Source organism: Microtus oregoni, unplaced genomic scaffold, assembly GCF_018167655.1.
Source record: "Microtus oregoni isolate MIOR12 unplaced genomic scaffold, Mior012 000035F_ref0000213, whole genome shotgun sequence".
Lineage (NCBI taxonomy): Eukaryota > Metazoa > Chordata > Mammalia > Rodentia > Cricetidae > Microtus > Microtus oregoni.
Window position 1 is genome coordinate 5,124,029 of NW_024543094.1, and position 27,344 is coordinate 5,151,372.

The window sequence follows — 27,344 nt, forward strand, 5'->3', positions numbered from 1 at the left end:
GAATCCATGCAGACATGTGTGAGCACACGTGTGCATAAACATGCGCGTATGTTCATATGAATGGAATCCATGCAGACATGTGTGAGCACACGTGTGCATAAACATGCGCGTATGTTCATATGAATATGTGCTCGTGCACCCATCTACATGTCCCCCATACCCCAGGTCTTGTCACATTTATTGCATGCACACAGCACAGCCAGTCACACAGCACCCATTTTCTGTCTGAAAACTCTAGAGGCAGAGAGCCTTCATCCAGTCAAAGGGCACTGGGAAGAAGACAGGGCAGAACATGAGTTTAGTTTTAGAGGTGCAGTGGGGTGGAGCGCTAACCCTGCTCCCTCTTATACAATGACTCGATTGTGCTAGGGCTGGGAGCAATAGCCCTGACTCCTCTGCCTGCAAGGAGTGGCATCTTTAACACTGGGTGGAGAAAGTTATCACTGAGGGCTGCCACACTCTGGCCATTGCTCTGAGACGGGGCATCCTCCAACCTCACAAGCAGAACCATGTCCACCTAGGTTCTTAAAACCAATAGGCTAGCCACGGGCTCATCCATCCTCTAATGTGGCCTGGCCTCCTTGACTTGTTGTGACCTCCTGACCTTCACCCCACTGGCTCACTGGCTCCCTAACTCCCTCAGCAAAGGGACAACTGTGGGTGGGGGGCGGGAGGGCATGGCACAGGTCACGGGCTGGCCGGGTACCTATCTGTCTTTCTACTGTGCACACAGGGCATGTGCCTGTCTGGGCTTCTCTTTAGCTGTCTAAATGGAGAGCTGGCTAGATGAGGAGCATACTTGTAATTCCAGCACTTAGGCAAAGGTGAGAGGATCAAGAACTCAAGTTTATCTTGTGGCTAACACAGTTACATTGTCAGTTAAAGACAAGCCCCCAACATGAGATCCTGCCTCAGAAATATAAAAAAAAAAAAAAAAAGACTGGGACATATTAAGGTCCAAGGGCCTAGCTGTATAGGAACATGCATTGAAAAGATAAAAATAGGCATCTCGGGGGCTGGAGAGATGGCTCAGTGGTTAAGAGCACTGACTGCTCTTCCAGAGATCCTGAGTTCAATTCCCAGCAACCACATGGTGGCTCACAGCCATCTATAATGAGACCTGGTGCCCACTTCTGGCATGCGGGCACACATGGAAGGAATGTTGTACACATAATAAATAAATAAATCTTTAAAAAAAAATAGGCATTTCCACTAGAGCAAGCAAGGCTTTGAGGAGAATTAAGGGACCAAAGCATCCCTGATTTGCCACAAAGCCCAGCAATTCAAAGCCTGGCCTCCCTGTGTCTGCCACAGGCCCTACTTGGAATGGTCACAGAGCACGTGAATACCCAGAGATGGACGAGAAGTGCATTTACAGAGGTGGGGAGGAGGGCAGAAGGTGACAGGTGGAGGGTTGGTAGCATGTGAACAGGGAAACCAGGCAGAACATCCACTAACAAAGGCCATTCTGGTCTTCGCGTCTACACAACAGCGGTCCACTTACATGGGGGCCTCATCCCGGGCCGGGTACGGGTACCCTCCAGCTCCCGACCATCGCGGTCCACACACCAGCAGTAGCCAGTTCCGTGGTGGCACTGGGTGGGTTCATAGTGCCCGTACTCATCACACTGGGGTACAAACATGCCCAGCCTGGGCTGCTGGGCATCTGCCACCCCTGTTGCTCCAAGGATGTGCTCTCGTTCCAGTTGACACCGTGTTTTCTCCACCTCTGTCGATGACAAGCAAAGCTGAACGTCAGTGGGGCCGTACACGGTGTTCCCAAAGCCATTTGTCAGACCTGGACCACAAAGGTGCCCTGTCATCACGAGTTTGTTCATTTTTCTTTTCCAGTTTAAAACCTCATTATGAGAGGCAGGGATGTAGCTCAGTTGGTGAATTGACTGCATAGTCTGCAACAAACTCTGGGCTCACAAGTCCAAGGTCATTGTCAGCTCTGTGAGTTCGTGACTAGCTTGACCTTGTCCCTACCACCTTCCAAAAATCATAATGCTTATGATTAAAAAAAAAAAAAAAACCACCTACATCATGCCATGCATGGGAGACAGAAATAGGTGGATCTCTGTGACTTCAAGGCCAACCTGGTCACTATAGTAACGCCCTGTCTTTACAAAAAAAAAAAAAAATCAAAATATTATTTATACCTGAAGATTTTCTTTCCTACGGTTCTTTTAAAAATTAACTCAAAACAGATGTAACGTAAGATGAAATACTTCTAACTGAACAATCCCATGGCATTTGGCACATCCACAGTGATGACGAGCTATGGTAGCAGTTTATATCTGAATCCTTTTCATTATTCTAAAAGGAAACCTCACGCCTAGTGAGTGGAGGCCGCCATGTGTCCTTCCCCCGCACCCTGGACGTTCCCAGCCTCCATCCTTTTGTGGATGTTCTCACTTTGTATATTCCATACAAATGGAATCACAGGACATGTGGCCTGCGCCTGGCTTTCTGAGCTCATCTTCCAGGCCCATCCTCACCACGGTGCCCACCAATCCTCCTTTCCCTTCACCGGCGGAATGATACAGCATTGTACAGAGAAGCCGCATTTTGCTCAACTATGTTTCCACTGATGGATGGCCCTGCCATTTGTTCTGAGGCGTTTTGAGTTCATCTTAAACTCTTCTTTTACCCTCTCAAGCTTCATGTGGTCTACACTGAGACAAAGCCAAAGAATTTAGAGACCAAAGATCAGGAAGCACTCGCCAGCTCCTATGTGTTTCCTTCTAGTGAAGGCTTATGTCTGCCATGAAATCCAGCCTCTGACCTGTCCAGTTCAGATCCCAAAGCAGGGCAGTACTGCTACTGCCAGAACTTTAGGAAGTTGGGTCATAGTATAAGCCTGGAGTCTCCGCTCTTGGGGGGTGCTGACTCAGAAGGATTAGAGGTTCAAGAAGAAATCCGTCTCAACAAAAGAAAACAAAACTTGACATGGAATAAACAACTCCTCGATGTGCAGAGTTGCAGCTGGCCTCACATTCTCTGGAGTCCAGCCACCACGGGGGACGGCGGAGTGCTCACTTCGGAAGCATGAATCACACAAAGACATTGATGAGAAGCATCCATCCTCCGTGCTACTACTGCTGAGAGCTACACACATCCAAGTCTTAGTGTTTCTTCCTTCTGGGTCCTTCCATGAGCTGTTCTTTGTGCAACACTCCCTTGACTTCCCAGGTGAACCCCTTTTCCATTGCCTGGTCCATCCTCCTGCAGGAGGCGGTCTCACAACCCCTCCCCCATGCTGGGTTTGATGTCTCTGGCAAGCTCCCCAGGTCTTCCCAGTGGTCCGGAGACTCTAGGGACCACGACCTGAAGGAGTTGTTCTCTCTCTGCTGAGCAGAGCCAGGGCTCTCATCAACTACGAATTTACGAAGAATTCAAGACTGGACTGGGTGCACACACAAGCATCTTTAGGCCTGCCCTCAGGGAACCACAGCCAGAGGGACACAGCAAGGAGACACATAGGAGAGTTTCTCTCCACTGGGCAGGAAAGCACCAGGAAGCCTGTTGGGTGGCTGGGGGACTGTGATTAAACAGCTCTTAGGTCGGGGTGGGGGTAGGGAGTGGAGTGACAACTTTCTGGCTTTGTCTACCAATGCTGCCTATCACAACTACCCAACTCTGTGATTTGCTTGATATATAAATTAATGGACATTAAAACTTCATTTACAAGCAAGGTTTGGTGGTGCACACCTTTAACCCCAGCCCTAGGGAAACAAGCAGGTGGATCTTTGTGAGTTCCAGGCCAGCCTAGTCTACAAAAAGAGTTCCAGGACAGCCAGGGCTGTTACCCTGCAACCCTGTCTCGGGGGTGGAAGGGGGAGCGTGGACAAACAACCCAAACCAAAGCAAAGAAAAACAACTAAACTTTATTTATAAATAAGCAGTAGATTTGGCCTATGGGGACACTGCCCATCCTGGCCCTGGGACACTGCTCCTTATTTTATGGGAAGTTAACCGTATGAGGCTTTCTCCAAGTTACAATGTGATAAGAAGGCCCTCGCCATTTAACCATGTACTTCCCAGCTTCCAGAGTCCCAAGACAAATATATTTCAGTTCTTTGTAATTAGCAAGCCTTTGGTATTCTGTTACAGCTCTGAACGACAAGGTAACACACATGGGTGGAACCTTACATTATCCACTTGTGACCTGGCCTACACAAGGCAGACATGGTGACTTCAAGGAATATACAACCAAGAACACACAAAGTGTCTCATCTGTATGGCCAGTTCTCATGCTGGCTGGCCTAACACAATTGCTCCCTTGCTTAGGGACAGTCAATATGCCAGACAAGTGTTTGTTGAACCTGGCAAGAGAAAAAAACTGTGTGGGCTTTTCTTTTGTCCCTGAGGATAATGTAAAATAATTAATAATAATAATAATAAAAATAAGCAAGCAAAACACTTGATGTAGGAAGAAGAGGCCAACAAAGATATGAATAAGTCATCTGGTTAGAATCAAAATGTTGATTTTTGTATTCTATTTGATATAAAAGTTATTTGCTTTCTCAAAACCTTACATTTGCTCAGGGTTTTAGAGTTTCCACACTAGCTGACTCCATTTCCACATACACGTCACTTACTCTCCATTATATGTACACATGTATGTCTGTATGAGTGCAGGGTATGTGTGTGGATGTCCTCAGAGGTAAAAAGAGGGGTCCTAGTCCCTGGATCTGGAGTTACAGGCGGCCAGAACCATGACTGTGGGTGCTGGGAATGGAACTCGGGTCCTCTGTAAGAGCAGGAAGAGCTTAACTGCTGGCTCTTCTCCCCAGTTTCAGTGCCCATTATGGTAGGAATTTGGTTTTTACACCAAAGGGGAAAAAAACTAAAACTCAAAGAGGTAAGAGACTCCTCCAGGGTCCCAGCACTGGAAGGGACTTGCCACAAATGATAACCGAAGCCTGTGGATTCCTGATTCAGCCCTGCCCCTTTCGGCTGGAGTCTTTCCCGTCTCTGGAAATCAGGCTGGCTCAGACACACAGTGAGCAGGGTAGTATTAATGATGACTGTGTTTGGGATCACCATAGAGACACATCTGGAGGGGGGCAGGCCTGTGAGGGTGTTTCCAGGGAGGAGTCACTGGGGAGATTACACCTGCCCTGAACGTGACTGGCACCGTGAAGCGGGTTCCTAGGCCGAATGAGGATAAAGAGGGCTGAGTACCTGTCTTCTCCAACGGTTCTTATTTCCTTAACCCAGTGAAGGCGCCTGGAAGCCCCCAGGTTTTCCTCACAATATTTCCGTCATTAACCACTCTGACAGCTTCAGGAGATTAATGTTCTAGGTGTCTCCAATCAAGTGGGACTTTCTGTGTGTATGTGTACACAGGTGTGTGTGTGTGTGTGTGTGTGTGTGTGTGTGTGTGTGTACGCGCGCGTGTGTGCGCAGAGGCCAGAACTCAATCTCCGGTGTCATTTCTCAGTTTTCCTTAACTTCTGGACCTGACTAGACTCCACCTAGGAGTACACCTAGGGTACGCTGGCTAGCCAGTGAGCCCTAAGGATCTAAGGAGCCAGTCTGTCGCCACAGCACTAAGATTTCCAGCACGTGCCATGTCCAGTTTTTAAATGCAAGTTCTAGAGACTGAACCCGAGTCCTCTTTTTCAAATTTTACCGATCGAGCTATGGCCCCCAACCCCCAAGCAGAACATTTGAGCGGGTGAGGGTTATTTCATTTTATGCAGCAGACGGACTTTTGTGCTGATGCCCTGTTGAACATTCAAAAGTTCAAATCATCTAGAATAGACCCTGAAACTTTCAGAAATATCTTGAATGTATAAGGATAGGAAACCTCAATTCTGAGTCAGGAAATAGAAGAATGCTTATTAGAAGGCTATGTCCCCATAGGCTTCCAGAAATGAATCCTCATCCTGGCAAACAGGCAGCAGAAGCGGTCAAGGGTTCCAGGATTAACTCCTTAGGGAATTTTGCATCAAAGGCCTGGTAGATGGGGTGGGGACAATAAGGGTCAAGAAGACACATTTTCTGGGCTTATTTCTGGTCAGTAAAATTATATCAGACGTGCTACTTCTGGCTGGCTCAGCTGGGAGAAGAAACGCATGGTCCCTTGAGACAACTGAGGACTGGCAGGAAATCCAGGGTGGCTTCTCTTGAGATGGCAGAAAAGGAGAGGACATGAAGAGAGAAAGGAGGCGGCCCATCTGTGATCTCTAGATTTGCATTCTACTCCTGGTCACACCTGTGACACTGTCAAATGATGGCCACTGTGGCTGGGTTGGGTAAGACACGCCAAGCCTCTCTGGCAGACAGTAGGCAGCAATGGGAAGACCTGCGACTGGAGGGAACTGTGTGCGGAGGTGCCCCTCATTCAGGTGCTTCCTGCAGTCTCAGCGCCCTGCGGGGACCAACCACCCTCATTAACTACACAGACCCTAGCACGACCACAGTACACATCTGTGAACACAAGAGTGCAAGAGCCATGAGCAGTGCCCCTTCACTGCTGGCTTTGGGACATCACTAGCTGCTGAAGAGACACATGGGCCCAGCATGGCCATGCTTTCCAGAATGACAACTTAAAAGGAAATATACAAGATCTCCAGTGTGGGATCCCTAGTAATTTCCTAAGAACACCAGCTACAATAATAACATTAGACATGAACTTTTCAAGTACCTGCCCAACATGGACCCAAGGATGCAGGATGGGAGGTTAACTCAGGCAGGGGCGATGAACAAACAACATGAAAAGGGCGGACAATGAGGGGGAAATAGAAGAAGTCATAAAACACCCAGAAAAAGCAAATGGCCTCTAGTTTCTGTGCTGTTGCCACTGTGGGAAATGACGCTGTAAGATTTTCCCAGACAAAAGCCCTGGGAGATGTTCAGGCCACTTATCTACTTTATCTGTACTATAAACACTCACCGGAAGCTACCCTGAGCAGAGCATCGTGAAAAGCCTCAGAGCGTATAGGTGGGAGGGAAGAGGAGACTTGTTTCTCAGGGAGCTGGGGGGAGGGTGTGGATGTTATAGAAACACCACCAAGGGCATGGCTGACCTTTCAGAGTGACAAACCTGTCGTTTGGTGTAGTGGCTCTGACCAAACCAGGAGGACTTGGGATATGACTACAAGAGCTAGAAGTCAAGAAGTCGGAGTATCAGAGAAGCTGGTTACCTGGGAGTAGAGAGTATCTTTAGGAAAAGAAGGGAAGGAGGGACTAGAAGACTCAGCAACAATGCGTCTGATTTATAAGGGATATGCTGGTTGGAGGGCCACAGGAATCAAGCTTGAAGAGGTTTCTAAGCTTCTAAGGGACCTGGTTGGAAATGGCCGATACTATCAACTCGACAGGATCCGAAATGACCTAGGAGACACCCTTGTAGGCATGACTGTACGGGAGATTCAAGGTTGGGATAGCTGAAAGGAGAAGATCCATCCAAAAATTGGGCATCACTATCCCATGGGCTGGGATTTTCAACCAAATAAAAATGACCAAAGGAGAAAGCAGGCAACACTAGCGTCATCTCTCTCTGCTTCCTGACTGGAGATGCTATATGACCCTCCCCACGCTCTACCCCTGCCTTCAAGCTCCTCCCTACCATGATGGGTTAACTCTTCCTTAAGAGGCCTTTGTCACAGCCACAAGAAAAGTGACTAATACAGGCACAATGCTATCTCTTCTCTAATTCAACTTGTCCTTTAAGGCCAGGTGCCAAGTCTTCCCCTCTTGTTTTCCTTGCCTTTTCCGCTCCAGCCACTAATCGTCACTCACAGTAGCTAGTTCTGAGGGCATCCTTCTTCTTCCATTTACAATGTGGAAATGCTATTGTTCATGGACCATGTTCAATGGAAGCCACAAACGAGTTGCTAAGAAACAGCTAACCATGTACTAGATGCCCGTGACAAATCAGCATCCCCCTAAACCCTTGTAGCTGTAACTATCTGTGGGGCTAACTGTACCCACGGGGATACAGCCCTGGAGTGATTCGGAATTCGAGAGCTGTGCTGTCCTGGACTGGAAAGGCAGAGGGGTCCAGTGCTGCTGCTGTGTCCAAGTGAGTGCATTATCGGCCACTTCAGAGCGTTTGAATGGGTGCAGGAGGTAAAGGCACCTACAGCTGTTTGAGAGTGCATGGGAGACTTTGAAGAGGAGGCAGCGGTCCGGCACCAGAATCTTAATTACAGAAGGTAAATACAGGATAAACTCGAAAGCCCATGGCTGAAACATGATAGCTCATCTTGTTTGTAAGCCTGACACTTTTGGAAAGGGGGAGCCTCAACGGAACTGTCTCCACCAGATTGGCCCGTGGGCTTGTCTGGGGGGGAGGGGCATTTTCTTAATTGCTGATATAGGAATATCCAGCCCCATTTGGAGGCACCATCCCTAGACATGTGTGTCTAGGTTGTATGAGACAGCTTTACTGAGCAAGCCAAGGGGAGCAAGCCAGTAAGCAGTGCTCTTTCATCTGCTTTAGTTCCTGTTTTGAGCTTTTGTCCTGGCTTCCCTCAGAGATACACTGTAACCTGTAGCTAAAATCAACCCTTTCCTCCCCATGTTGCTATTGGTCATAATTGTTTTTATCACAGCAACAGGAAAGCAAGCTAGAACACACTACAAAGAAACAATGTACCCGATGAACCTTGACCGCAATCAGGTGAGGTCACAGCACCAATGACCACAAGCCAGGTTGGTACCCAAATCTGAGTGGGAAACAGCAAAGGGAAGCAACAGGCCTTCTGGGAACAGATGGGCCCCAAGGACTGAACAGGTACACCCGACCAGGCATAGCAGGCAGATTTAAACCAGGGTCGAGGAGAGTTGAGGGCGGGAGTTGAGGGCGGGGAGAGGCGTCCTTTACCTGACCTGCAAACCAACAAGCTAGAAGCTCTGTTTCTCAGGAACTCTCAGAAGGGACCTTAGTGACAGGAACCTGCCGCGAGGAGAAAGGACTGGGTACAGAACCATGCAGTGTGAGGAGGACCCTGGACAGAAAAAGCCCAGGCGTAAGGGGTGACGACAGAGCCAGGAAAACTCAAAAGCTAGAAGATTTTAGGTGAAATACTTTCAAATACTTCACCAAAAGAGCTGAACAGGATTCTGTCAACCAAGCCGCCCTTCAGCAACTGAGGAAAGGAAAGGGATGAGAGAGATGGATAACAGATGCCTGCCAGCAGGACAGTTAGGGGAGATCAAACAGGGTGAAAAGGCACGATAAGGAGATGGAGGCAAGAGGGAGAAAAAGCGAATCCTAACTGGGGAAGGTCCAAAATGAGGCGACAGATTTCAGAGAAAAAATTAAAAGAAAACATCATTTCAGAAATGAAAACTAAGCCAGGCCTGTGATCCCAGCTACTGGAAAACTGAGGCAGGAGGATGGCTAATTCAAGGCCTGGCCGGGCTACAGAATGCGTACAATGCCAGCCTAGGTATGATAGCCAGACTTGGTAGCCAGACTTGGTCTCAGAAACTAAACAAACACAAAATCAGTCTGGAGACAGTGAGGTGGCACTACAGGGAAAGGTGCTTGTCACCAAGCCTGATGATCCAGGTGCGACTCCTGGAGCCCACGTGGTGGAAGAAGAGAACGGGACCCACGTGGTGGAAGAAGAGAACGGACCCCACAAGTTACCCTCTGATCTCCGCCCTGATAACATGGTGTACATGGACACACACAAAATGAATAAATACATTTTGGTTATTAGTTTTGTTTTGCTGGGGATGCTTGCCTAGCACATTTGAGATCCCAGCCTCAATCCCCAACAGAGCAGAGGGGAAGGAAGAAGAGGAGAAGGAAGGAAGGACAGCTAGAAACTTCAGGAGGTAGGGTTGGATGGAGACAGCGGGTCATTGGAGGGGAGGCGGGAGGTGTGAGCCACTGAGAGGTGACTCATTTTCCTCTACCATGGATACATGAAGCTGTGCAGACTCAATGACAGACAGACAACTGGGTGCCAAAGCAAACCTTCCTTCCGTAAGTTTTGTCACAGAGCAAGAAAAGCAACTCACACACTTGGCAACCCAAGAATATGCAGCAGGCCTTCATCAGAGTGAGTTCCCAGCACATGGGTCTCAGACTTCTCAACCTTCAGAACTATGATAAATAAACTTCTGTTGTTTAAAAGCAACGTAGTCCGTAGCATTCTGTTACAGCAGTCTAAGAGCACGCCACGCCACATAACACACCCCATACCATAATCTCCTCTCCCATCAGAGAGGTAACTTCTGTTCTGAGTTTATTGTTCTTCACCTCCATATTTGCATTCTGTTTTCTTACATACATTATTTTCATACTTATTCATATTTTATAAAAACAGGATCTGTCTCTCACATATACTATATATGTGTATAAATGTATACATGTATATGTGTGTGTATATATATCTATATATAAAAACTTTTACAAAGTTTTTAAACATTATGTTTTGAGATTTATCCATTGCTCTAGTCCATTTGTTTTGCCTGCTGCCTGTTATTTCATGGTACAGTTTCATCTATCTGTTCTTCTCATTGCTAGGTATTCAGATTGTTTTCTGATTATCATGGTACATAAACATTCTTGTACATTTCTAGTATGTGCCCTCTTGGTATATAACCAAATGTTAGAGTTCTTCTGAGAACAATCCATAAACAATCTTAGCAAACAGTTCATATTAATATTATCATTGTCCCATCATCCCATCTCAGCCTACTGGTCTATCTGTTTCTATTTAGTAAACACAGCCTTAAATTCAGGGTAAGGAGTCAGACCTTTAAAAAAATCAAAACAAAAACTCAGACATCTGTTTCTCTTTGAACTGGAGAAGTGAAACTAGCCCACAGAAATAATAAATGTTGGTTGTTTTAACAGCAGCTGGAAGGCCTCACTCAACTTAAGAGGCCAGGACCGCTTCTCTACGTATCCTGACCACCAAAAGTCATGGGCAGAGCTGGGGCCACCACTCATAATTTCAGAAACAGAAGGTAGCCCTCTTCTACTTTGGCAGCAATAGAAAGAAAGAAAGAATGAATGAAAGGAAGGAAGGAAGGAAGGAAGGAAGAAAGAAAGAAAGAAAGAAAGAAAGAAAGAAAGAAAAGGCTTTCTGGACTTTTTGAGACAGGGATTCTCTCTGTGGAAATCACTCTGTAGACCAGACTGGCCTCAAGTCATAGATCCGCCTGCCTTTGCTTCCCGTGTGTGTGTGTGTGTGTGTGTGTGTGTGTGCGCGCGCGCGCGCGCACGCGTGCGTTCTGGTGCACATACGCACACACACATATCCATGTGAGAGCGCCTGTGGATGTCAAAGGGCTACTTATGAGAGTCAATTCTCTCTTCCTACCATGTCTTCTGGGGACCAAACCCAGACAGTCAGGCTTGGGGCAGCAAGCACCTTCACCTGCTGAGCCATCTCATGCCAACTCTTTTGGCATCTTAGTTGCCAGAGAGGTGCTTGGATTTGCTCCGTACTCCTCACCATAAGGTCCTGCTTCACCCCAGCCAGAAGCAGCAACACAAACTGACAATGGTCTTATACCATAAACCAAAGCAACTTGGTTCCTCAAGTTGACTGTCTTGGGTATTTTGTTCCCCCAACTGAACACTGGCAAACACAAGCACCCTGCATACATAGTAGGTTCTGTACACCCAGCAGTCAGCTATGCTCATCTGCTCAACAGCATTTGTGGGGAGCCTTACCAGTTTCCAGTCTCAATCCAGGCCTGGCTCGGGGCAAGTTCACTCAAGTCTCAAGTAAGCAGTAACTCCAAAAGCCAGACATTCAGATCAGGTAACAGGTGATATAGAACATTCCATGAAGGCCTTAGTTATACGTCCCTCCACTTGGGTCCTTCATCCCATCCCCACATCACATATTCCATTCCCCAATACTCTCAGGCTTCTACTGATTTTACGTCGATGTGACTGGGCCACAGGATGCCCAGATAGTTGGTCACATCATCCTGGATGTTTCAGATGATCTACTGAACAGATTGTTCTCCCTGGCCTCCTCATCCAGTCACATAAAGGCCTGGACGGCACACAGACAAAACCGCTCCTCTTCTGAATAAAAAGAGAACTCTTGGGCAAACATGGTGGTACATGCTTTAATCCCAGCACACTGGAGGCAGAGGTAGGAGGATCTCTGTGAGTTTGAGGCCAGCTTGGCTTATATAGTAAGTTCCAGGCTATGTAGGGCTACATAGTGAGACCCTATCAAGACGAGAAGGGGGGGAGGGAGGGGGGGAGAGAGAGATTGTTCCTATCTAATAGCCTCCAAAAAGAAACCAGTTGTCTCCTGTGTTTTCAATCAAACCAAACAAGCCTTTTGGGGGTCACAAGGCTCCCAGCCTCTGGATAAGAACTCTACCATGGGCTTTCCTGATTCTATGGCCACCACACTTTAACTAAACAGCTACTGGCTTTTCGGGTTCCCTGCTTACTGAAAACAGATACCGGGGTTTGACAGTCTTCATAATGACATGATTCAGTGTGTGTGTGTGTGTGTGTGTGTGTGTGTGTGTGCATGCATATACGCATTTATACACACATATTCTCTTGGCTCTGTTTCTCTAGAGCGCCTGGTGAATAAAGCCCAATGCCCAGTTTGTATCCTGTGCTGCTGGCTCCAGGACCTAGGAAAAAATGCATTCTAAAATTCCAACATAGCTTCGGCGCCTGCGAAGTATCCTCTGAAGTTGTACACTGTGTGTTTCAGCACTGAAGCCTGTGGTCTGACTCTGAGGACTTTCCAGGGACCACTTCCTCACATCCCCTTCTCCCCAGGTCATCACATCTTATGAACACATCAGTGGGCCATCAACTAACAACCATCTCACCTCCAGGCACACACTGGAAGCCATCCCCCTGATAGCCAGGTTTGCACTGGCACGTGAAGGATCCTGGAGTATTGTAGCAGACGGCATCGGGGTGACATCGGTTGAGCTGGCATTCATCCACGTCTGCAAGACAGCCGCAGGCCATGAGATTGCTTCCAGAATTTGCGGTTGATACACTAATTTAATCCATGCACTCAAACCTATGTGAATCTGCTTTTAATTCCAGTCCAGGGACTTTAAACTCACTAAATATTAATTTTTTAAGACATTCGCAACCCAACTTCTATCTAGTACACTTACAAATGTGTTTCACGTGACAATAATGTCTTCAGGAAACACAGAGCTTACGAAGGGGAAAAGTTTTCCCTGTGAGATGTTCCCTCTTTATTGTGAGCATAAACCTTTAGAACTCGGAAGTGTTTAGAGAAGGGAAAATTACATAGTCCATAACAGAGACATGGTATCTCAGAAACCTTTGTTGAATTTAAGTTTAGTATAATGTTGCATAATTCTACAAACCAAGCGCCTCGAGTTACTCTAATTACTACTCCGAGACCCCGGGCGGCTAACTATGGGCTGGTCCCAAGCCTGGGAAGATTCTGTGAGGTCATTTCTCCTCCAACTTAAGAATGGGAGCTTCACTTCTTGTGCTGGAAAGAGCAAGCCCGTTACATACAAAGATGGACATCAAGCTCCATGCAAGCAAGGACTGACTGCTTTTATTTCCAAAAAAAAAAACAAGCAAGCCTTAGTTCCCAGCCAAGAGCACTATCTTAACTGCTGCCTAATGAAGCAAGCCTTGGGGTCAGGGGAAGCCAAGTAGGTCCCAAATGAGAACGACGGTCCAAGAAAGTGCATAGTTCCGGTTGCTGATAAGATAGAAAAGGCTCTTGCCCAAGCGAGCAGAAAGAACACATCCTCCTTACACATAGGGAGTAGTGATGGTTAGCACACAGTAAATACCACCCAGGACACCCTTCAGAGCTACCACATACCTTGGCAGGCTCTGCCATCCCCAGAGAAGCCGGGCAGACAGGAGCAGGTGTAGGAGGAGCCACCCCTATAGATGCACTGGGCCCGCTGGGGGATATCACAGTTGTGGAGACCAGCTTCACAGTAGTTGATGGGTCGCTGGTCCACTGCAGCTTAAGAACGAAGAAACGAACACATGACTTCGGAAGAAAGTCTCAGAACAGGGAGGTACCATTCCAAGTGCTCTGAACGTCAGAGCTTTGACTCAGTGGGACTTGAGAAGATGACTGGGTCTGGATGCTGCCTGGATCCAGATCATACTACCCCTTTTAGTCACCGTGTTCCACACCATTGTACCAAGGGCTTCAGGGTCCTGACGTGTTCTACCAGTGAACTGCGTCTCTAGCCCAGGCTGTTCTAGAATTTACTCTGTAGGCCAAGCAAACCTTGAACTTGATCCTCTCAAGTAGCTAAAATGAGAGATCTGAACCCCCAGGTCTGGCTTACTTTTGAGCAATGAAATCCATTATTTAAACAGCTTATGCAGAATTTGATCTATAGTTAAATGGAAGACTGGGGCCAGGGAAGAGGACTAGGATTAGCTTGTGGCTCCCATGCCCTCCTAGGTAGCTCTCTGAGGCACCTCCAAGGGTTCCACAAACCGTAGGAAGTGATCACATCCATTTACCTCATTTTGAAGATGGAGAGCTAAGGCCTGGGAGGTTAAGCATCTTGCTGAGAACTGATGTCTTGGAGAAGACATGGACATGGCCTCTGTCCTGTACTCTGTTCCGCCCTGCCCTTGTGAGGGTGGCCTTAGGGAATGGGCACACTCAGACCAATCTGCCGTCTTCACATATACCCCAGTGAGATCTATCTCTTCCCAGTCCATCACTCATATTGAGCCAACCAGGGACGTCAATAGTACTACAATAAAAGCAAACGTAAGAACCTTCCCCAGCTCAAAAATCAGAGGAAGAAAATCGGGCCAAGAAAACTGATGTTCTCTGCTAGGATGAAAAAAAAAATGTTTCAACACAGCAAGCTAAAATCTCAGCTCTGTGCAACCAAGAGGGCTGGCCTCTTGGGTGCACAGATGTTTGGGTCACACTCAAATCATGAGAACTGCCTGTTCCCTCCCGCCCTACAGACACCACCTCATCCAGACCTTGGCTCCTCATCAAGCTCTGAGACAGAGCAAAGGGACGCACATGCATTCGGGTCCCAGTAAACAGCCAGAGAGCACATGGGGACAGGACAGTGACTGCTACAGTCGGTTTCTGTTTTAACTCAGGCAGGCACACATGTGCCACTCTGCATATTAGTCTGTAGACTTGGGAATCTCCGTGAATCTTTGAGCTTCAATTCTTGGAACTTGAGTTGGGGATAAATCCGGGTGAATAATTCCGGGATGAATAGCTGTTGAGCATGCGTGGGGCCATGGGTTCCATTCCCAGTCCTAATAAACTGGGCAAGGTGATACAAGTCTACAATCCCAGTGTTCGGGAAGGTGGAGATGGGAGGGTAAGAAGTTCAAGGTCACACTCGACTACACAGTCAGTTTGAGGGCGGCCTATGATGTATGATACCCAGCCTCAAAAAAAGTCAAAAATATCTTAGATATGATAAGGCAGTGTGAACTGGGAGATCACGTATCAAAAATTGTGCTCTTCATGGGCCAGTCACCTACATCAATCAAGAATATAATTAGCCTAATGAATTGATAAAATCAATGTACTTTAGTAAGTCTAAAAAGCTAGGCTTCGGCTTGTGGCTTATTAAATTAGGACTATAAATGGAATGGTGCCAAGTGGAATTTCCTTTCTGATGTAACTCGGGTAGAATTTAAGCTAAGGCAGTTACCGCATGAAGATGCTTCACCATGAATTCCATGGCTGCTAATGACAGAGAGAACCAAGGCTAATGGCTTCGAGTCACTAAATGTATGCTGATAATGGACCAAATAAACTCATAGGAAGCGAGTGGGACAGAAAGTTTACAGCGGGTGAATTGATGCATTGCTAGCATGCAATAGTGCATGTATTTCAAGAACGCGTTTGCTCCTGGCAGCTGTGACCATCTAAGCAGGTGGAGGGTAGGGCTCATCCCCATTGTGGTCTATGCCTAGCAGCAGAAACTGGTGTCTGCTTCCCCATCAGGATCAAACCCATAACCATGCCTTTCCCATGGAGCTGGCCACCCCAGGAAGATTTCTCGCAGAACTTACCTACGCATATTCCCCCGTCCGAAAAGTGGTAACCCTCCACGCACTCACAGCGGTAGGCTCCTGGGTAATTGTTGCAGATTGCATGGTTCCCGCACCGGGAAGGTTGTTCTGAACATTCGTCAATATCTGTAGGAAATTGTTGATAAAAATTCAGACTTATTAAACCTCATAAAAAACAATCAAATAGAAAGCATTTTCCGTAGAGAAGAAATCCATTTGAAGATATATTTTCCTACATGCCCAAAGAAATATGAAATAGAGACTGCTTTTTTGCCCTTTATATAATGTGGAGTGCAACCCTCAATTTGTTTTTTCTAAGTGATGTGTGCTTCTTTCTGAGTGAGGAACCATATGGACAACCATCCAAACAAGTCACTCATACTGGATAGACGAAACACATCGGAAGACACAGAGGACTGCTCTCACAGAGGATCCACGTTTGATTCCCAGGGTATAAATAAATAAATATTTAAAATAAACTACCTTTCTAAGTTATGATTATAAAGAAAGGCTAGACAACTTAAAGCCAATTGAGAATTCTTTAATGTTACCTAGGATTTAATGGACTCAAAGGTAAGTTATTACATCATTTAGATGGCAGAGTGGTGGCCTTTCATGTGATAGTACTACAGCCATCACCATGGGTAAGGAGGAGCTAAAACTTATGCCTGGTGGCTTAACAGTACTAGGTTCAAATCCTGTCTCCTTTTGTTATTGATTGTGTTGTCTGGGCAGGTTAACTACTTAGTCTCAGTTTCCCAACTAGTAAGTAAATATAATAATATTCACTGGTGCATTCTCTCAGGAATTGAAAAAAATGGATATGGGTTAAGGGAGTACTCAGCCCATTCAAGACATGGATATATAATCATTAGTCATCTGTTCTATAACCTAGTTTATTTTGAGAAGTCAGCTTTCAGATTGTTACCAGACTTTGAAGGTCATATATGGATACCAGTGGTACAAGGTGGATTGGCCTGGCCTGGATGAAAAACAGTGCTGACTCCTGATCACTCTATCAGCCCAATAGCAGGTTTGAATGTAGTCACGTAAGATACTTTCTGTACTGGTCCCAAACTCAGAAGGTCTATAGTCTTTTCTGAGGTAGGAGTGCAAAGGGTTTTATAATGACTGGGACTATTCGACCCTCTTTCCTTTCCAAGTTCCTCAATGTGAATTGTTCACACGCAGGAAGCAAAGCATCTTAGATCCTTTGGATGGATAGCTAACCTGGTACCCTTCCTTTCTCACTAAAAAAAGTTGACGGACTTACTAGACAATGTTGCATAAAACAAGCATTTTGCAACGTTAGCTCTGTAGTTTGTCCCATATCTTCACAAAACCAAGGCTATTTAACTTTTTTAACGTGTGTGTGTGTGTGTGTGTGTGTGTGTGTCTGTGTGTGTGTATGCGAGTGCATGCATACATGCTCACACATGGTTTAAGATTCAGGATCTCAGACAAGTGAACCCTGCTAGGAACGGCTGGAGGGGCAGAGAACAGCTTGTATTGGAACTGGGATTGAGGTGGGGGTCACATAAGTCCATCCGCCAGCTGCTGCTCCTCCAGCACAGAGCACAGTCTCTCATGCCTACCACCTGTACTCCGTACTGCTTCCAGAACCTTCACAGCAGGAGGCTGGACCCCTATGCTGGGCTGTATTCTGAAGGCTGGGGCCCAACAAAGCGTCAGAGCAGAACAGCAGTTTTCCATCTAAAAGCCAGGGCCGAGTCACAACGGGAACTTGCCCAAGCCCCTTCCTTGCTGGGAACATTGACAGAGAGGGTATGTTGTGCAAGAGCTGCGGAGGCCACAGCAGGTGACAGAAACCGGCCATCAAGGGTCGGAGAAGATGGCTTCATGTTAACAGGTCTGTAAGGATAAGTCAGGTTGGACACCCTGTTTCTTTAGGGATAAGACACTCGCAGGGTCCCCACTAAGAGCCCATGGTCTTTGCAGTTTATAAATTTTTCCATGTGAGATTGAAATCTCTTCTGTTAGCTGCGTCCAAGTCCTTAACCCTTTCTTTAATGGAAACAGTAACCTGCTAACCATGGTGACTGTCTGCCATAACACCCTACAACACTGGCTTAAGAGGATTTTCAACACCTGGCCAACTTCCTCTCTGAAAAAAGGAGAACCATTTTTTAGCTCGATAGGAAAGCCATGAATTATTCATTTTTATTTTTTAGAAAAAGATTTTGTTAGTGGTGGTGGTGGTTTTTGTTAGGTATCTTCATGTAGCCCAGGCTGGCCTCAAACTCACAATCTTCTTGCTTCCACTACTGGGTGCTGGGCTCACAGGTTTGTTCCGCACACTCAGCTTGGGATGACTTTTTCAGATTATTGTTGCTGTGTGGTACTTATGTATGAATGAGCGTGTACACATGCCACTGCATGCATGTGAATTTCAGAGGACGGCTTTGGGGAATCAGGTGAAAAGGGGTCTCTCCGTCATTTCTCCAACCTAGCCTGCTCTAGGGCTTCCTTGAGGTTCTCCTGCCTGTCTCCCTCCCATCTTGCCATAGGAGGTTCGGGATTACACGTGTCTGCCACCATATCTGGCTTTTAATGTTGGTTCTAGGACTTGAACTTGGGTTGCCAGGCTTGTGCAACAGCCCCCTCATCAGTCCTAGATTAATCCTTTGACCCTTTCCCCCTCCCCCCCGAAGTGACTAGCTTTGGTACATTTTCAATGTCTCTGCAATTTACTTCTTTTAGAAATGCCAGGCCCTTTGGGGAGGCTATTGATATGTGCGATGCTTCCTAGAAACTCAGAAATTATTCACTGAGATGCTAACTGACACTGCTACTCTAGATGACAGTTTAAGGGGTATGTGGGTGCCACTGTGCTGCGAGCCCCAGGTGAATAGCTGAGCTCTGAGATTCTCTGAAAATCTCTTCCTGATCACTGGGAGCCCAAACCAGCCTTGCTTCGCACTTCTTTGATCATCCTATCCCACCCCAGACTTAAATCACAGAGGTTCACCCTAGCTCCCCTCTCAGGAGCCTCCCCAGGTTACAACAATGCTGCAATTTCCCATCGAAAGCCTCCTGTCCAGATGCATTAACACTGAGGCTTGTTCTGCTAACTCAGAACAATAGGGACCCTGACTCAGGAGATCCCCCACATTCCACCAGGCTAATACCCCAGAATGATGGCCGACCACAAAAGCAAGTGCATGCACGGCCACCAGGGACAACTGCAGAGAGCGTAAAGCGCAGGGTTGGGGGGTGACTCTTATGAGGAACACTCCCTGGGACAAGCTCAGATACCAAGAGCAGCATGAGAAGGCTCACAGAAAGCAGCAGCAGACTGGGTTCATTGAAGTGGGCAGACTTATTCTAACTATCCACATTTCTCCTAAGAACCAGAATATCTCTCTCTCTCTCTCTCTCTCTCTCTCTCTCTCTCTCTCTCTGCTTATTGATATCAATGTAAGCAGCTGCTTCAAACTTTTTCTGCCATGCCTTTCCAGACACGATAGATTACACCTTCAAATCACGAGCCAAAAATAAACCTGTCCAGCCGGGCGGTGGTGGCACACACCTTTAATCCCAGCATTGTGGAGACAGAAGCAGGCAGATCTCTGTGAGTTCGAGGCCAGCCTGGTCTACTAGAGACAGGCACCAAAGCTACACAGAGAAACCCTGTCTCGAAAAACAAAACAAAACAAAATAAAAATAAACCTGTCCTTCTTTAAGTTACTTATCAGGTATTTCGTCACAGCAACAAGAAAAGCAACAAATAAACCATGCTTCATCAACGTGTAGATAGGCGGCTGGTGACATTATAAACAGACTAAGAAGGGATGGAGACCTAAAGGAATCCCTCATCCCCACCACACCCCCAACCCCGACTATCACCTTCATGACAGGGTTCCACTCACATACAATAGCACTGTGCTGCTTGGAACTGTCCTGTACCAAAGTAGCCACTCATGACGGGGAAGGACTGGTCACTGACAATCACAGGCTGGTCAGTTCTGTGTCCCCTCTACCATGCTCTATGACCAGGTAGGTGAGTCCCAAACTGAACAGTGCCAGATACACAAAGTCATCAGCATACCGCCCAGACCATCACATCACCAGCATGGAAGCACAAACCCCGCCTTGACAGTGTTTCAGGGTACCAGGAGCAAGCATCCTGCAGGGAAGGGTCTCTCCAAAACAAATGCCCTCCAACACACACCATGCCCTACATCAGAATCTCCACACCTCTTACTAGTAAGATGGGATTCCCAAACCCCAAGCATTTGGCTTTCCAGGGCTTGTTGTCTAAGGATAAGGGTGGAGACAGCTGCCCATTTTGCTGGGTGGACATTTGTGAGCTCACCCCTCACTTGCCAGGGAAACCTACATTTACTGTTCCTCCCTTCATTAGTGAGCACGTCACTGCAGACTTCAGTGGCGCTGGCTAAAGCGTCTGACGTGCTTGCCCTTAGCGATGGACAAACTGTTCTTTGGTAATAGATTAAAATCCAGTTACCGACAAATATCCAGCTGTCTACATGAAAGTCTTTGAAGCTAGATGTTAAGTAATAAAACAAATGACGTCAGAAGGCAGTGCACTACAGATGTTCCAGTAAGAGACTTGAGTTACCCACTGGCTCACTTTCGTGAGCTCACTTTCATGTCCCCCGGCTCGCAATAATGAGCCTCGGTTACTATTAATTAAAGAAAAAGCAATACAAGCAGCAAGTGCTGACAAAGTTATAGACAAATTGGAGCTGGGGAACCAAAGTAGTCAGCAAAGCATTTGCCATGCCAGCATGAGGACCTGAGTGGCATCCCTAGAGCCCACACAGAAAGGGGGCCATCGAGGCACACACTTGTAATCCCAGCAATGGAGAAGCAGAGATAGGATCCCTGCGCTGTGCGATAATCCTTCTGTACACTGTGTGAATTATGTGTCACTGTGATTGGTTTAACAAACAAGCTGACTGGCCAATAACTGAACAGGATAAAGTTAGGTGGGAAAGCCAAACTGTGAAAGATGGAATGCAGAAGGACAAAGTCAGTGTAGTCACTAGCCAGATGGAGAGTGGGTCAAACACGAGCCTCAGGGCAGCATACAGATTAATAGAAATGGGTTAAATTGTAAGTGCTAGTTAGTAACAAGCCTGAGCTATTGGCCAAGCATTTGCAATTAATAGAAATCTCTTTGTGGTAATTTGGAAGCAGCTCTTAGGACAGGAAAACTCCACCTACAACCCCTGGGACTTGTAGTATAATTGATACGCTCCCGGCCAATAAGAGACCCTGTTTCAAAAGAAGTAGACAGAGTTCCTATCGAATGACACCTGAGATGCCCTCTGCCTTTATACATATACAGTAACCCCCATTTGCGCGTGTGTTTATACCAAAAAAAAAAAATGGAGAAAATGGAAACTCCTGTACACTGTAGATAGAAATACAAAATGGAGCAGTTGTTATAGAAAACAGCATGAAGGGCCCTCCACCAAGTCAATCCTAGAGTAACCCACCAGACTTACTTTGGGGTTATATAAAAACAAAAGCGAAGCGAAGCAAAACAAAACAAATCTGAAAGCAGAATCCCAACAGAAGCCCTGTCCATCACACCCTTGACCGCAGCCCTGTCCATCACACCCTTGACCGCAGCGTCAGAAGGGAGGTGCAGTGTTCCACTCACAGCGGACTGCCAGCAGTTTTCTGTAAAGTGGACCTGGCTCTGCCCTCTGAAGGAAAGTGCTCCCTTCATCTGAAAGGATTGAAAAGCAAAAAGTATCATGCAGGGCACAGCATAATGTGATGTGGGAGCCCCTTTTGTGTGCTGTGATTACCATTAATGAATAAAGAAACTGCCTTGACCTGTTGATAGAGCAGAACTTAGGTAGGCGAAGAAGATGAAACTGAATGCTGGGAGGAAGAAGGCAGAGTCAAAGAGACGCCATGGAGCTGCCAGAGTCAGACATGCCGAACCTTAGCCGGTAAGCCACTGCCACGTGGCAATATACAGATTAATGGAGATGGGTTAAATTAGTTAGCCAATAAGAAGCTAGAGCTAATGGGCCAAGCAGTGATTTAATTAATACACTATCTTTGTCATTATTTCAGGGCTAAGCTAGCCGGACTGCCAGGACAAACAAGCAGCCCTATCTTCTACAATAATGTAATAGCGGTCAACCTTCCAGGAAAAAAAGATCCTGTAACACATGACATAGGTGAATCTTAAGGAGACATTTGCATACACAATCATGAATCTTGAGCAAAACAAGCCAGTAACAAAGGGATAAACGCTGTGTTTCTCCACGTTTATAAGATTCTAGAGCCAATAGCTTCGTAGAAACGTAACATTGAATGGTGGGAGACAAGAGTTGGGGATGAAGACTTGAAACATGGTACCGGGAGCTATAGTCCAATAACCACAGATACAATTTGTTATACAAGATGAAAAGGCTCCTAGCAAAGGATGCTTGTGACAATCTCACAACGGGATCGGTGTGTTTAATAACACTGAACTACACACTTAAAAGTAGTTTACAACAGCCAGGGAGTGCACACCTATAATTCCACCACTTGGGAGGCAGAGACTGGGCCAGCCTGGGATTCTCAAGAAGACCCTGCCTGTTTTACAACAGAAACAAAAGCAAAACAAGGAATTTTGCTCTGTTGCACCAAGCGGGTAACATACACAGTCCAGGCATGGTATGCTTTTATTTCATGGTATGCTTGTATAGCACACGTCCAATACACTCATTCCTGTGACATACACTCAGCTTCCTGGCTTACAGAACCTAGATGCCTCCTCCCAGCCTGATATCACCCCACCCATCAGAACAAAAAGTAATACCATAGCAAGTCTGCCCGTCTCCTCGGAAGCCAATGGAGCATTCGCAGGTGAACTGTGTTCCAGGGCCCGGGCGACAGGCTGCGTTGCTGTCGCACCCGTGAGTGCCGATGTAGCACGGATTCTGAAGCGCATCGGGGGAGCCCTCTGTGAAGGTAGAGACAGTGTTCAAGAACCTTCCCGCAGGCCTCCCGTCGCAGGAAGAGAGCAGAGCAATGGGGACCAGAGCCTTGCATGCTGCCCTACGGTGGGACCACCAAGTTCTTGCCTCTGGCCTCGCTCTCTGTTTCTATAAATAGTGTTACTGACAACAAGCCACACACCTTTGTGAGACTCTGGCAAAACGTGAGATGTCTGTGGCTGGCAAAGACCATAAACCAACTAAAAGAACCATTTTATATACGTAGTCTCTCAGCTGCACACTCCAGCCACCTGGGGCTGTGCCTCCGCCGCCATTACGGATTACTCCTCTGGAATCCTAAGGTCAAATTAACTCTTTATTTCGGAAGTTGACTCTGGTCCTGGTATTTTACCACAAAAACAGAAAGGTAACTAATACAGATACACTGTAGAATACTGTTTAGCCATAGGAAGAAAGGACATCCTTCGAATGTGACTACATGGTTGAGCCTAGAAATCATTATGCCGAGTGAAATAAGTCAGACCCAGAAAGACCAGTACTGCCCAGTCTTATGTGTGAGAGCTAAAAAGGTTAATTTCACAGAAGCACGAATAATAATGGCTACCTGAGGTGGGGAAGGATGGAGGGGTTGGGGAGAAGGCGAAGAGGAGGGTGGGCACGTCCAACGGTGCAGCAGGATGGACGGGATAAGGTCTAGTGTCTCATAACACAGTGGGGTAACTAAAGTTGACAACAATTAATTACATATGTCCAAATAGCTAGGAAAGATTCTGGATGTTCTCAACACTGAGAAATGATTGATACATGTCTTAGGAGTGACATGCCCATTGCCCTCACCGAAGCGCTGCACACTGGATACACCTGGTGAAATTACTTAGTTCACATCCCACAATATGACCTTTGGCTGGTTGGCCTTCTGCCCTGAAAGCTCAGGAATAAACAGCCCAGACACCCCCTACAAATAGGCCTTTGGTTGAATGGATGAAGGCAGGTCTGCTTGCCAAGAGTACTGACTATGCTTTCACAGGACACCTGACCACCATTTCCTCCTACAGACTGAGAGCAAGAGACCAAAATCCCCAATCCAAGAAGCAGAGGTTCTGGCCAAGTGTGACTGCAGAGTCATGCGCAGGAGGCACACAGGGGATGCCAGCGTGAGCCCCGACCGCCTTACCCCTCACAGGCCCGATGGAGTTGCTGAGGGCATAGCGCAAGATCCTCTCCTCCCGGTTGTACAGGACAAACACACTGTCCACGGAGAGCTGCTGGGTGCTGGGCAGGGCTGGCCGGGAGTCATCGTGGACGCACTCCTGGAAGGTGATGGTCTGCCGCCACTGGTAAACGTGTGTGCGTGAGGGCGCAGCGCCGTCGTGGTCGGGCTCAGTCACCGTGTACTCCCGGGTGGAGGAGGAAGTGATCACTGAGGTGTGGGAGGAAGACAGATTTGAGGAGCTTCAGCAAAGGCTGTGCAGGCTTCAGTGGCGCTCCCTGCCCATAGGGATATCAGACTGACAGGCCCACTGGGGCAACTTAAGTAAGACAATGTGTTGTGCTTGGATTCCTGCTGCTTTCTCCTCTCCCGCAACATCTGTGGTGACACTCACGTCAGTCCTTGCTGATCGTATCAAAGCTCTCTATCAGCTCAAGTCACTGAAAGCTAGAGATGAGGTCTGGCCGGAAGAGCAGCCACTCAGATGAAAGGCACACCTGGACTGACTCCTCCCAGCTGAGGTTCTAACCACCTACCTGGTACTAGCTGCTTTCGCCTCAGCTTCTCTCTCAGAAGGAGCTAGGGTGAGAGAGTCTGGGGAGATCACATTTGTAAATTACATGGAATCAAGCATTTACTACATCGGGGACATTTGATCTGGTTTCCACGGAATTTCTCACATAGGAATCGGTAAATAGTAGCTGCCCCCAGTCACCTTAGATTAAATAGTCCCGTGGTATTAAAAGATGCAATGTGGAATGTTATGTAGCAGCCAAATTTGGAAAAATTAGCAAGAGCGACCTCAGCCAAGGAGAGGGGAGACTGTCTCCCCACCCAGAAGAGGGTGGGAATTAGCCCATGCAACAAAACTCTCCACTTCCCTTTGTTTTTTTTTTTTTAAAGCATAAAGAACCCTTTTTACTTCTGAGTTCTGCTGCAGCCTGCTCCATCTGTGAACCATGAAAGCCAGAGGATAAATAAAAGATCAGTGTGCGCTGTCTCTCATCCAGCTCCCATATGCTGGCTGCCAGCAAGCTATCTGGCTGCAGGCAGTCTGGGGCCCTTGGCTGTTTCTCCTCCCTTCCATAGACTCCCAGCCCTGGCTATGGGTACCACCAACCTTCCTGGATGGCGCTTGAACAGCAGCATTTTTGAAAAGTTCCTGTCATTTGACTCAGCATCTGTTTCTAGGAACTGAGTCTCAGAAAACAGTCAGAAAGCCAGGCCTGATAATGCAGGCCTGATTGATAGTCATCCCAGCTACTTGGGAAGCCGAGGCAGGGGGATTGCAAGTTCAAGGCCTGCTTGAGCTACAGCATGAGTTCAAGTTCAGTCTAGGCAACTCATAGGCACTAAAAAATAAACAAACCAACAACAACAAAAAACCTAAAACTTGATGAAGACAAAACGAGGGACTGAGGGTGTAGCTCAGTGGTCGGACATTTGTCCCGTACGCACAAGACCCAGAGTTCCATTCCCAGTATTACCAAAGCTGTAGCTCAGCATAGGGGTGTTTGCCTGGGGCACTCAGTTCAGTTCCCAGCAGGTAAGCAAACAACAACCAAAGGGAAATGTGGCAAGGTTCAAGAAGGGAGAGGTCGTTTTAACTCAGCATGAGAGAGGGATACTCATGCAATTTACACTTCTGAGACCACCCAGAAGGATGGGGGCAGATTCCTTGAAAACAGGCCTTTCAAAGCCACTTAAGGAAACTAGAAAATGCTCATAATTTGGTGTGCATAAAAAGGTGAAGATATAGCAATGTAGTACAGTTGATTGATAGCGCTAATGAAAATGACATGCCCAAGATTACATACTGTTTTTCTGTGCTAAAGATCCCAGAGCCTGAGCTGGTACTCATGTCTACAACCCCAGCGCTTGGAAGGCAGAGGCAAGAGAATGGCCTCTAGTTGGAGACAGAGTAAGGGCTACAAAGCCCTTTTAAAAATAACCGCCTCTTTCATAGTTATGACGTGGCCATGGAAGAAATTGCCCTTATTCTTAGGAAAGAAATATCCGAAGCACTTCAGAAATAACCTACAAGGACACTGTCTCTCTACAGTTAGGACAAAGTGTGTGTGTTAAAACACGGTGCCAAATGAGAGCAACTAAGCAAGCTGAGTGGCAGGTAGAAGCTCCGGTCACTCTTTTCAACAGCAATCACACACCAGAAGGCGAATATGTGTTAAAAGTACAAGTAAATACATTATAACAAAATCATGAATTATATAACAGTGGGGGCATGTGACAAAAATACAGATGATAGACACACGAGAAAAGGTTGAAAAAATGTTTAAATCAGAAAGTTGTACTCAAGGTTTTTTTCCTGAAGTTCTCCTTTGTTGTTGCATTTCCTCTTTTTAGACAAAGTCTCCTGTAGCCCCAGGCTAGCCTTAAACTCCCTGTGGACGTCCTGAGTTTCTAAACTTCCGGACTCCACTCCCCAAAAGCTAGGACTACCGGAGCTTGCCACCTGACCTAGTCTCCCAGTGCTTGGGATCCAACTCAGACATTCTGTGTGTGTGGACAAGCCCTCAGCCAACTGAGCTACAACCCATCCCATTTTCTGGGTGATGATTATGTTTTTTGTTTTGTTTTGTTTTGCTATGTAGCTCAGGCTGGCCTGGAGCTGTAGCATTTCTTCTAGGTCAGGCTTCTCAAAGACAGGAATGATTGATGTATCCCAACACACCTTATTTTCTTGTTTTGTAGTAAATCTCTTCAAATGTGTCTTCGGTCTGTACTTAGAGGAAAGGGATTAAAATAAAAAATAGCCTTGCGGACCCCAGGACCTCGCTCCAGGTACCCAAGGCCATCAAAGTGGGCAGGCACGTGCAAACTATCAGGCTGCCAGGGGGGTTTCAGTCTGGGACTCACCTGAGCTGGAGTAGTGGTACAGTTCTGTGTAGGGCTCAATGTGCACTGAGGAACCGTAGCGGATCTGTGGCACTCGGCCATCCAGCTCTGTGTTGATGGTCAGATGTCCGTGTTCGTCAATACCACTGAACTGCTGCTTCAGGACCAGCTTGCCTGGGTGTCCCACGAAGGTCACCTCAGCTTGGCGGGTGAACTCACCCCCTGGAAAGCAAGAGAGGCCTGTCACTTTGTCGCCTGGCAAGTAAACCCTCCTGCTGGTCCTAGGTTCATGCAGTGAGAAGCATGCAGAGAACTAATTCTCCTGCCCTCG

At 47.0% G+C, this 27,344-nt stretch overlaps 1 protein-coding gene across 1 annotated transcript in view; it reads right to left on the reverse strand.

Moving 5' to 3' along the window:
• The window catches only part of Nid1 (nidogen 1), a 77,277-nt gene that overhangs the window by 15,255 nt on the left and 34,678 nt on the right, over positions 1-27,344 (reverse strand). Inside the window, exons 7-13 of the mRNA XM_041630821.1 lie at positions 27,035-27,235; positions 24,122-24,367; positions 22,809-22,952; positions 15,995-16,120; positions 13,791-13,940; positions 12,796-12,918; positions 1,505-1,729 (exon numbers count right to left, since the gene is read on the reverse strand). Coding sequence (XP_041486755.1) covers positions 1,505-1,729; positions 12,796-12,918; positions 13,791-13,940; positions 15,995-16,120; positions 22,809-22,952; positions 24,122-24,367; positions 27,035-27,235 — 1,215 coding nt within the window. The remainder of the gene's footprint in view (positions 1-1,504; positions 1,730-12,795; positions 12,919-13,790; positions 13,941-15,994; positions 16,121-22,808; positions 22,953-24,121; positions 24,368-27,034; positions 27,236-27,344) is intronic.